Genomic DNA, 11,810 nt, shown 5'->3' on the forward strand with positions numbered 1-11,810 from the left:
TTGTGGGATTATGTATTTATTATGAAAAGATAATGTATCTTTTCACATGGATTGTAGTGTCTCCTTTATCATGTATTCATTTAAAAATATGTATTAGGGCCTATTTCTAGGCTTCTATTCTCTTACATATCTATCTATTATAGAGTCCTAGAATCTTACTGATTTGATTGTTGTGTGTAACAGAAAAATTAGTTTATAGGTTACTTCTGTAGGTGGATTTTGTTTCATATTTTTTTCCAGCTTTACCGAAATATAGTTGACATATAACATTGTTGAAGTTCAAGGTATACAGTGCGGTGATTTCATATATGTATATATTAGGAAATGGTTACCACAACAAGTTTGGTTAACACAACCATCACCTCATAGTTACAAGTCCTTTAGGTGTGGTGAGCACTTTAAAATTGTACTCTCTTAGCAACTTTGGAGCATACAATTAGCGTAGTGTTGACTAGGGTCACCGCGCTGTACATTGCCGTAGGTCGCTTTCTGACGGCCTTCCTTGGTGGGAACGTTCCACACAACCATCACCCAGTTTGGCAGAAGCGCCAGGACCCCTAAACATGGTATATTTTGGGACCAGAAGGTCACTTAACATTTCTAGATTTCAGAGCTGGACTCATGGTTTTAACTCTGAGGCCCAGGGTTAGTCCAGACAACCTGAGTTCCATAAGAGGAAGGGGACCTGGCAACCATTCATTTCTGTGCACTTCTACTCTGTTGCTGAAACCAGTTCACAGGAGTTAATGGGGGGATTCCACACATCCATCACATAAGATAGAAAGCCAAAGCTACTGTACATGTTTAAACAGAGGCTGGTGGAAGTGGGGAGTGGGATGGAGTGGGTGCAACTGTTATTTTGACAATTCTTTCTGCTTCATATATCAGCCAAAATGTCCTATCAGACCCAGGTATTTTATATTTTTTTGTGCCTATCATCAGTAGATTATTTTCGCCATGATATCTCTCCAGTGATTATTGGTAGTATTTAACAAGCCTTTGATTTATATCTGTTTGTATTGTGCTACTATTGAACAATAGCATGAATGAACTTATTATTATTGCTAATATTTTTTAAATGTTTGCCATGTGCCATGTCTTTTAAGTGCTTTAAATATTTCATTTAGTCTTCATGACAAACCACTGATATTAGTATTGTTATCATCCCCTTTTGCTGGATGAGAATATGGAGACTTAGAAGGTGACCTCTCAGGGTTATTCATCTCAGCAATAGTAAAGCTGGGATTCAAACCTCTGTAGTATTGAATTCTCCTATCAGTTCTGGGAGTTTCTTTACCAGTTTTCTTGCATGTGGATATTTAATCACACTGGCCACAAGTAACTTTATTTTTGCATCTTTCTACCCAGTCATCACTGCCCTTATTTCAGCTCTGTGTTTTGTGGCGTTGGCTAGAAATGGCAGAACAATGAGAAAATGAAGCAGTGAAATTAGGCATCCGGTCTTGTTAATGCTCTTAATGGAAAAACCATTCTTGTTGATTTAAATTTTTAGAATTCTGTTACAGAGGTAAGCTTTCATTCCTGGTTTTCTGAGTTTTTCAATAATCAGGAACACGTGTTGAATTTTATGAAATGCCATTTTGCCATTTATTGAGTTTGTTCTATGGATCCTCCTAGTTTTAATCCAGATTCATAACTGAGAAATGAAATAACTATAAAATGCAGTTCAGTTGGTGTTTTTCTTTTCCCAGCCATATCTGAGCTTGTTTTCAAAATGACACGTGGGCGGTAGAGGCAGAAAGTATGTGTGTATGTGTGTGTGTTTTAATTATGGGTTTTAACATTTTCCCTGTCCAGATTTTGAGTTTGAACTGGGTAAAAGAAAAGATTATATGGGGGTAGTTTTGAGATATTTTCTTTAGAACAACTTGTAAAGATATCATTTGGTTATAATTCAAGATTTCATTATATTTAATTAGTTTAGATTCATGTTGACAGAATTATAAGTGAAACAGGTAAAGACTCATTCCAATTACACGTTGCACAGATCTTTACATATTGCTGGCATTCATTAAATTATTCTTACTAGTTATAATAGTTGAGTTGCAACCCATAGTACTTGCGTTCGACTTGGTACAGCTTTTGATTGTTTTCGTACATGACTCACATTAGCTACCCATATTAGGAAAAGAATCTATGTTATTTTTTTTTAATGTGGCTAAAAGTCAGCAGAAGGATTATGATTTTGATGTTTACTGATATTTCATATTGAGTACTTCTGCCTAAGAAATGGCTTAGGGAAATGGTGCTTTTTCATATATTTATCATAGAAGTTACAAGAAATGAAGGTCAACATATGTATGGAAAGAAGAGCCAGACTAAGCTTTTTTGTGTTTGTTTTACAGAAGAAAAACACTATTTTAATTTTGTTCTTAAAAAAACAAGACTGCATTTTAATGACTGGAACTGATGGATTTGACTTGAGGTATGAGCTGATGAGAAAGGGAGAGCGGACAGAGCATGGGTGAAGGCAGTGATCGAGAAAAGAAAATCATGTCATGCTTGTACAACCTCACACAGTCGGGATTACTCAACAAGTCAATTATAAGATGATACAGTGAGACTGGTGGGGTTGCTTTTGTCTTTCTTTGTTGTTATTGTTTTTTTCCTAAGAGGAGCCCAATATTTGAGTGTGTACAGCCAGGAAGATGTATCTCGAAGAATGGAATGGTATGATTATTAAGATAGTTACATAGAATACTTAGGCTTTACTGCTTGCACAATGGAATCTGAGATAAAATTTACCAAGCTGCTCTGTATGTCTAGTTTTCAAACATAAAATGGAATAATTAAGTGATTCTCAAATCTCAAACCAAATCCAAATGGGAAAAATACACTGTGCTGGACCACACTGAAGACAAACCTTATTATTCCTAAATTTAACTTCTTTTTTTTTTTTTTTAAGATTTTTATTTATTTATTTATTTGACAGAGAGAGATCACAAGTAGACAGAGAGGCAGGCAGAGAGAGAGAGAGAGGGAAGCAGGCTCCCTGCCGAGCAGAGAGCCCGATGCGGGACTCGATCCCAGAACCCTGAGATCATGACCTGAGCCAAAGGCAGCGGCTCAACCCACTGAGCCACCCAGGCACCCCCTAAATTTAACTTCTTATCAAACATCATCAACCACCACCACAGAAGTGTTAGGGTGGGCCCACAATAATTTAGAAAGCATTTTAAATTACTAAATATTATGACTTATTTTAGAAAGTTTTTTTTTTTAAGTTTAGTCCTTAACTGTAATCTCTCAGCATAACTGGATCCTGAAAAAAAAAAGTATTCTCTCTACATCTGCTAACATCACACTTTCCAAACATGTCTACTCTAAATCTTCAAAAAGATAGAAACTGCTTGCAGAAAACTTCTGATTCCCATTGGCTTGATAGCAGTTTAGTGTTAATGAGTTGAAGAATACATCACCATCGTCTGTATCCGTTATCTGTTCATGAAATAATACCGCGTATTAAGCAACCACAATAGCTCAATGGCACGTAATAAACATTTCTTTTTGCCCACAAGTCTACAGGTTGTCCGAGTGCCCCTGCTGACCTTGGCAGGCTCGATCTGACAGTTTCTCTCAGCGCTTGGCGAGAGTTTGGTCATGTATTTGGAGGTCTGCTGGCTAATGGCTTATCCGGAATGGCCTTGGCTGGGGTGACTCAGTTTGGTTCCCCGTAGTCTTGGAGCTTTCATTATGTTAGCCTGGGCTTTGTGGTAGTAGCATGGTTTCAAAAGAGAGAGCATGGAAGCATACCAGGCTTTCTGAGGTCTTGACTTGGCAATGGTTCGTAACACTTCTACCACATTCTTTAGACTAACACAGGTCATGAACCCCACAACCCAGATCTGAAGCCTGGGGAAATCGATTTTTTTTTAAGATTATTTATTTATTTGACAGAGAGAGAGAGATGACAAGTAGGCAGAGAGGTGGGCAGGGGGTGGGGGAAGCAGGCTCCCCGCTGAGCAGAAAGCCTGATGCGGGGCTCGATCCCAGGACCCTGAGATCATGACCTGAGCGGAAAGCAGAGGCCTTAACACACTGAGCCACCCAGGCGCCCCAGGGAAATAGGTTCTTGATGAGAGTAGCTGCAAATCCCATTAAAAAGATTCAGGCTAGAAGTTGGGATAGACAATCAAGGTCACTTTTGCAATCAGTCTGCCACATCCCCTTTCATCTTTTTCCAACCAAATTAGCCAGATTTCTGTTCTTGGGTTGACTGTCTTATAGGCAGCCTAGTAAGAAAGGGATCCTGGATCTCAGCACCCACTGAAATGGGCAATGCAGGTGACCTGTTACATACAAATGTCTCTCTCAGAGAGAGGCCCTATGGGTATTTCTGCCTGTGGTTCATCATCTAACTTGATCTGCTTTGTTATCAAGAACAAAAAGGAAATCATGTCAGAAAATCTGTTTTTATGTGAAGAGAGAAATCTATTACAGCTAAGTAAAATTTGAAGTGTTTAACAGGAAAAAACTGAATGTTGCAGTTTGATTTTCTGTAGATCTTGAATAGCACAGATGTTTGAATCCAGTGCCATACATTGTTATGTTTTCAGCCTGATTTGTAAAAATCTGAGCTCTAAGCGTAGACAAAAAATGTAGAGGTAGAGTTTCAGACCATCAGAGTACCTTGATTGCCCAGTTTTCCCTGTGTTTTTCCTCCTCCTCCCCACCAATGAGCTCACTGCTTTGGTACAATGTCCACTTGGGAAGGGATGAGGGTGATTCCTGTGAATGTACCTAATAATCCGAGAACAAATCCTTCTTCATGATTGTATGTGGGATAGCTTGGTATTCATAACGTGTAGCACCATGCCTTATGTGGGCTCGATATTCAAAAAGTTATTTATTGAATTTAAGTATGGGAATGTTGACCCCCCCCCCTTTCTGTCTTCTGTTTTCCAGAATTACTTGCTCGACTTTTTGGTGGAACCCTCCAGGACTCCAAGGACAGGCAGGAGTATGTCTCCTTCGTAGAGGTCCCAGACTCCTATAATGGTCCTCGGCTGCAATTTCCTCTCACTTTTACTGATATTGATTTACTTGTTGAGGCCTTCAGGCAACAACAGGCAAGTGGATGCAGATACTGCCCTGATTGTACATAGCATGTGCTCAGTGACTATCTGGTGAATGAATGAATGAAAATACTATAGCTGAAATGCATTCCCTTGGGGGAAAAGTTTCATAGTAAGTGAGAGCTACCCTCTGCTTTGCTTAACCTATTAAATAGAAGTCTCCTCAGATGCACAGAAACTTCTGTCTATCTATAGGCTTGCAGCATTTCCTTTTTCTTTTTCTGAGATGTAATTCACATCTCATAAAATTCATCATTTTCAAGAGAGTGATTTAAGGGTGGGGGGATGGGTGAAATGGGTGAAAGAGAGTGGGAGATCCAGGCTTCCAGTTACAGAACGGGTAAGTCATCAGGATAAAAGCTACAGCATAGGGAATATAGCCGATAGTACTATAATAGAGTTCTATAGTGACAGATGGGAGCTGGACTTGCGTGAACATAGCATAACGTATAGAGTTATTGAATCTGTGTTGGACCCCTCAAACTAATGCAACACTGTGTGTCAACAATTCTCTGATGAAAAATAAATAAATAAGAATGTGTACAATTCAGTGGTTTTTAGTACATTCACTAAATTGTGCAACCATCACCAGTATCTAATTCTGAAAACACTTTCACCACCCCAGAAAGAAATTCCATACTCATTACCATTCCCTCCTCCCTCACCCCTGGCAACTATGATTCTACTTTGTTTCTATGGATTTGTCTGTTTTGGACATTTCAGACAAATGGAATTATATAATATGTAGCCTCTTGTGTCTGGCTTTTTCAATTAGCATAATGTTTTTAGGGTACATTCATGCCATAGCATGTTTCATTGTTGCTTTATTGCTCTGACTAATATTCTGTTATATGGATATACCACATTTTGTTTATTTATTTGTCAGTAGATGGACATTTGGATTTTTTTTCTCTTTTGGGTATCATGAACAATGGTTTTATGAACATTCACTTACAGGTTTTGGTATGAATGTGACCTCAGTTCTCTTGAGTATATACACCTAGGAATGAAACTGCTGGGTCGTATGGTGACTCTGTTTAACTTTTTGAGGAAGGGCTAAACTGTTTTCCACAGTGGTGTGCCGCTTTACCTTCCCACTGGCAATGCGTGAGGGTTCTAATTTTATCACATTTTTTTGCCAACACTTCTTGGTTGCTTTTGTTTATTCTATTTAATTGTGTTTTTATTATAGCCATCCTAGTTGCATGTGAACTGATACCTCATATTGGTTTTGACTTGCATTTCCCTAATGACTGAAGATGTTGAACATCTTTCCATGTTTACTAGGCATTTATACACATTCTTTGGAGAAAGGTCTATTCAGATGCTTTGCCCATTTTTGAAATCAGGTTATTTGTTTTTATATTATTGAGTTTATATATTCTTGATTCAAATCTCTTACCAGATATTTGATTTTTTTAAAAATCTTTATTTATTTGAGAGAGAGAGGACGTGGGGGGGAGAGGGACAGAAGGAGAGGGTGAGAGAGAGAGACAGAATCTCAAGCAGACCCACAGCTGAGCAAAGAGCCCCACGTGGGGTTCCATCCCACAACCCTGAGATCATGATCTGAGCTGAAACCAAGAGTTGGATGCTTAATCAACTGAGTCACCCAGGCACCCCTCATATATATGATCTGAAATTTTTTTCGTTCTGTAGGTCATTTTGTCACTTTCTTGATAACATCCTTTGAGTAACAAAATTTCTAATTTTGATGAAGTTCAATGTATCTATTTTTTCCTTTGGTTGCTTATGCTTTTGTGTTATATCTAAGAATCCATTGCCAAATCCAAGGTCATGAAGATTTACCCCTTATGTTTCCTTTTAAGAATTTTATAGTTTTAGCTCTTACATTTATTTCCATGAACTATTTTCAGTTATTTTCTGTATATGGTATGAGGTAGGGGTCTAAATTTATTCTTTGCATGTGGATATGCGGTTGTTCTAGTACCTTCTGTTGAAGCGTTCATTCTTACCCCATTGAATGGTCTTGATACCCTTGTTGAAAACTAATAAATCACAGATGTATTGATTTATGTCTGGACTCCCAATTCTATTCATTTGTGTATGTGTTTCTCCTTATGCTAATACCACATTGTCTTAATTACTATAGCTTTATAGTTAAGTTTTGAAATCAGGAAGTATGAATCCTTCAATTAATTAATTAATTAATTAATCCTTATTTTTGAATACTGTTTTGGCATTTGGGTTCCCTTTCCATGAATTTGAGGATTGACATCTCCATTTCTGTTAAAAAAACAAACAAACAAAAAAAACAAAAACCTTTTGTTCGGGATTGCATTGACTCTGTAGATCACTTTGGACAGTATTACCATCTTGACAATATTGTTTTCCAATTCATAAACACAGGATGACTTTCCATTTATTTAGGTCTTCTTTGATTTCTTTTAGCAATGTTTTCTAATTTTCAGTGCACAATTCTTTTACTATTTTAAATTATTCCTTGGTATTTTATCCTCTTGATTACTATTGTAAATGGGATTGCTTTCTTAATTCCCTTCTGAATTATTTAGTGTTGGTGTATAAAAGGACACTGGATTTTTGTGGGCTGAGTTTTTACTCTGCCACTTTGCTTTGCTAAGTTCATTTATTAGCTCTAGTAGTAGTGTGTGTGTGTATTTTGAGACGATCTATATACAGGATCATGTCATCTGGGAATAGAGATAGTTTTACTTTTTCCTTTTTGATTTAGATGACTTTTATTTCTTTTTCTTGCCTAGTTGCTCTGGCTAGAACTTCCACTACAATGTTGAATAGCAGTAGTGAGGGCAAGCATGCTTGTCTTGTTCTTGATCTTAGTGGGAAAGCTTTCAATCTTTCACCATTGAGTTTGACATTAGTTGTGGGTATTTCGTAAATGCCGTTCATCATGTTGAGGAAGTCTTCTCCCATTCTTAGTTTTCTGAGTGGCTTTGTCATGTAAAGATGTTAGATGTTGTCAAATACTTTTTCTCCACCAATTGAGATGATCCTGTGTTTTTTTCCTTCATTCTATTAATGCATATATTACACTGATTAATTTTTTGTGTGTGTTGAACCATCTTGTATTCCTGCAATAAATTCCACTGGGTCATGGTCTATGCTTCTTTTAAAATTTTATTGGATTTTGTTTGCTGGTATTTTGTTGAATTTTTTTTTTTTTTCATTTTATTCATAAGGGATATTGATATATATGTTCTTGTGGTGTCTTTGTCTGACTTTGGTATCAGAGTAATATTGGCCTTATAAAATGAGTTAGGAATTGTTTCCTCCTCTTCAATTTTTTTGGAAGAGTTTAAGAAGGATTGGTGTTAATTCTTTAAATGTTCAGTAGAGTTCACCAGTGAAGCTCCCCGTCTTGGACTTTTTCTTGTTAGGAGGTTTTTGACTACTGATTCAATCTCTACTTGTCCTAGATCTGTTCAGATTTTCTATTTCATCTTGAATCAGTTTTGGGAATTTGTATGTTTCCAGGAACTTGTCCATTTTATCTAAGTTATCTAATTTGTTAGTGTGTAATTAGTCATAGAATTCTCTTAAAATTCTTTTTATTTCTTTAAGGTTGGTGGTAATGCCCCCACTTTTAGTTCTGATTATAGTTATTTACATTTTTTCTTTGTTTTTCTTTGTCAGTCTAGTTAAAGGTTTGTCAATTTTGTTAATATTTTCAAAGAACACACTTTGAGTTTTGTTGAGCCTCTCTATTATTTTTCTGTTGTCTATTTCATTTATCCAAACTCTAACCTTTTTTTTTTTTTTTTTCCCCTCTGCTAGCTTTTGGCTTAGTTTGTTCTTTTTCTAGTTCCTTCATGTCAAGTTAGGTTTTCACTTGAGATCTTCTTCATCTTCTTCTTTTTTTTTTTTTTAAGATTTTATTTATTTATTTAACAGGGAGAGAGATCACAAGTAGGCAGAGAGGCAGGTGGGTAGGGGGGGAGCAGGCACCCCACCTAGCAGAGAGCCTGATGCGGGGCTTGATCCCAGGACCCTGAGATCATGACCTGAGCTGAAGGCAGAGACTCAACCCACTGAGCCACCCAGGCACCCCAGAGATCTTTCTTTTTTTTAATGTAGGCATTTGTAATTATATATTTCTCTCTGAGCATTGCTTTTGATGCCTCCCATATATTTTGGTATGTAACATTTTCATTTTTGTTCATCTCAAAGTAGTTTCTAATTTCCTCTGTGATTTCTTCTTTGACCTATTGATTGTTTGCGTATGTTGTTTAATTTCTACATATTTGTGACTTTTTCAGTTTTCCTTCTGTTATTGATTTCAAGCTTCATTCCATTGTGATCAGAGAAGAAACTTTTCATGATTCCAATCTTTTTAAATTTATTAAGGCTTGTTTTGGGGCCTAATATCCGGTCTATCCTGGAGAATGTTCCATGTGCTCTTGTTAAAAAAATGTGTAGCCTGATGTTATTGGGTGGAGTGTTCTATAGATGTATGCTTGGTCTAGTTGTTTGTGAGGTCGCTGAAATCTCTGTTCTTTTAGCTTGTGTTCAGTTAGTATTTGATGGAGATTTCCTTGAACACCAGGAGCCCCAGAGAAAGAATGAGAGAAAGAACATGGTAGAGAGACAGAAGCAAAGAAAAGCAAAGACAAACCTAGTCTTTGCAGATAGGCTCTGTGTTGGTGCAATTCTTCACTGCCTAGCTATGCTGTTTACAAACCTATTTTATCCTTTACTCTCTGCTTGCATTAAGGATTTTTAAGTTACCTTTTTCTTGATTCAGCCTTTGCTTGGTTGCTCTGAACTTTGTTTTCCAAAGTTTTGTGAGAGTTGATTTTGACAGTTTGTTTGTTTGTTTGTTTGTTTTTTGCTTGAGTTTTCAGTGCTTCTGTGGAGGGATAGGACCTATGAGCTACCTATTCCATTATTTTCTCTGACATTACGCCAAAACCCTCATTCTCAGGTTTGGACCCTAAGGGCATACCCTAGGAGTAAGAGTGAACTATAAGTATAATGTCTCTGTGGGGACTGAAGCAAAGCTTGGAATCATCTAATTCCTGAAATTAAATTGAGGTTATTCTAGATAGCTGGAGTTCCTAGCCACCTGCCAAATGAAAAAGTAAATCCTCTCTAGAAAGAAATTGGCCTCAAATTATTTCTTCAAATTGTCATATACAAGGTCCAGAACTCAATACCATATTAACCAGGCATAGGAAGATGCAAGATTCATGACAGAAAACTGAGGCAAACAACAAACAACAGAAACAGACTGATATTATCAAACTCAGAGTTTAAGATAAATATGGTAAATATGTTCAAAGAGAGAAAAGATATGACAAAAATCCAAGGAGTACAACAGAAAAGATCAGTAATTTTGACTTTATATAAAAGAGAAAAATGTGTTGTTAAGGGAAACCTAGAAGGTTCAACATAGAGTTACAGTGTGCTCCCATCTATAAAAAAAATTATTATATAAATTTTTTGATTTTTAAAAACTAAGACAAAATTCACATAACATAAAATAGAACATTTTAACCATTTAAAAGTGTACAGTTGAACAGTTTTTAGTATATTCAAAATGTTGTGCAATGAACACCACTATCTAATTCCAGAAGATTTCATCACCCCAAAACAAAACCCTGTACATCAAGCAGTCACTCCCCATTGCCCCTTCTCCCTAGCCCCTGGCAACCACTAATTTGCCTTTTCTTTCTATAAATTTGCCTAATTTGGACATATCATATAAATAGAATCATATAATATGTGACATTTTATGTCTGCCTTCACTTGGCAAAATGTATTTAAGATTCATCCATGTTTTAGCATATCTCAGTATTTCATTACTACTTTTAGTTGAATAGCATTTCTTTGTAGGAATATACTCTATATACTTATAGAATAGAATATATATATGAATATTACATATTCATATGTGGTTATATTAATTTTATATGCTTGCAAATGCATAGAATATGTCTCAGAAAGATAATGAAGGCACTCTTAACAGTGATTGTTTCTGGGGACAGGGACTGAGGTCTGGGGAAGAAAGAAAATTGCTTTTCAGTTATAATCCTTTTTACTATTTAACTTTTTATTTCAACTTAAAAAATGAGATTTTTCTTCATTTAAAAACTCGTTATTTGATATGAAGAAATATCCTTTAAAAGTAGTATATTCCTCCCTCATTGCCTTTAAAAGAATATGAATATTTTATTTCAGTTGCTATTTACTCTGACCAGCTCTATAAATGTAGAAACCAACTTAACTTTTTTGAGTATTTAATATTGCAACTGTAGGGGTGCCTGGGTGGCTCAGTGGGTTAAAGCCTCTGCCTTCGGTTCGGGTCATGATTCCAGGATCCTGGAATCAAGCCCCGCGTCGCGCTCTCTGCTCGGCAAGGGGCCTGCTTCCCTTCCTTTCTCTCTGCCTGCCTCTCTGCCGGCTTGTGATCTCTGTCTGTCGAATAAATAAATAAAATCTTAATAAAATAAAATATTGCAACTGTAAACACAATTATAATGCTATTGAAAGACAGCATTGTAATCAAATACTGACATTAGCCACATCATTTTAGCCTATTAATAAAGGAACCAGGGCACCCTGCTGGCTCAGTCAGTGGAGCGTGCAACTCTTGATCTCGGGATTGAGTTTGAGCCCCATGCTGGATGTAGAGATTACTTAAAAAAATAATAATAATAAAGTGAAAGAAAAGGAAAGAAAAAGGACTGAGAAAAACCATTTTATTTATTTTTTTTT

At 36.6% G+C, this 11,810-nt stretch overlaps 1 protein-coding gene across 1 annotated transcript in view; it reads left to right on the plus strand.

Annotated features, from left to right (window-relative positions):
* Window positions 1-11,810, plus strand: part of PPEF1 (protein phosphatase with EF-hand domain 1) — a 99,730-nt gene that overhangs the window by 27,052 nt on the left and 60,868 nt on the right. The window contains exon 4 of the mRNA XM_032840829.1: window positions 4,927-5,090. Within this exon, the coding sequence (XP_032696720.1) occupies window positions 4,927-5,090 (164 nt within the window). The remainder of the gene's footprint in view (window positions 1-4,926; window positions 5,091-11,810) is intronic.

Source organism: Lontra canadensis, unplaced genomic scaffold (genome assembly GCF_010015895.1).
Source record: "Lontra canadensis isolate GAN:19392208 unplaced genomic scaffold, GSC_riverotter_1.0 scaffold116, whole genome shotgun sequence".
NCBI lineage: Eukaryota > Metazoa > Chordata > Mammalia > Carnivora > Mustelidae > Lontra > Lontra canadensis.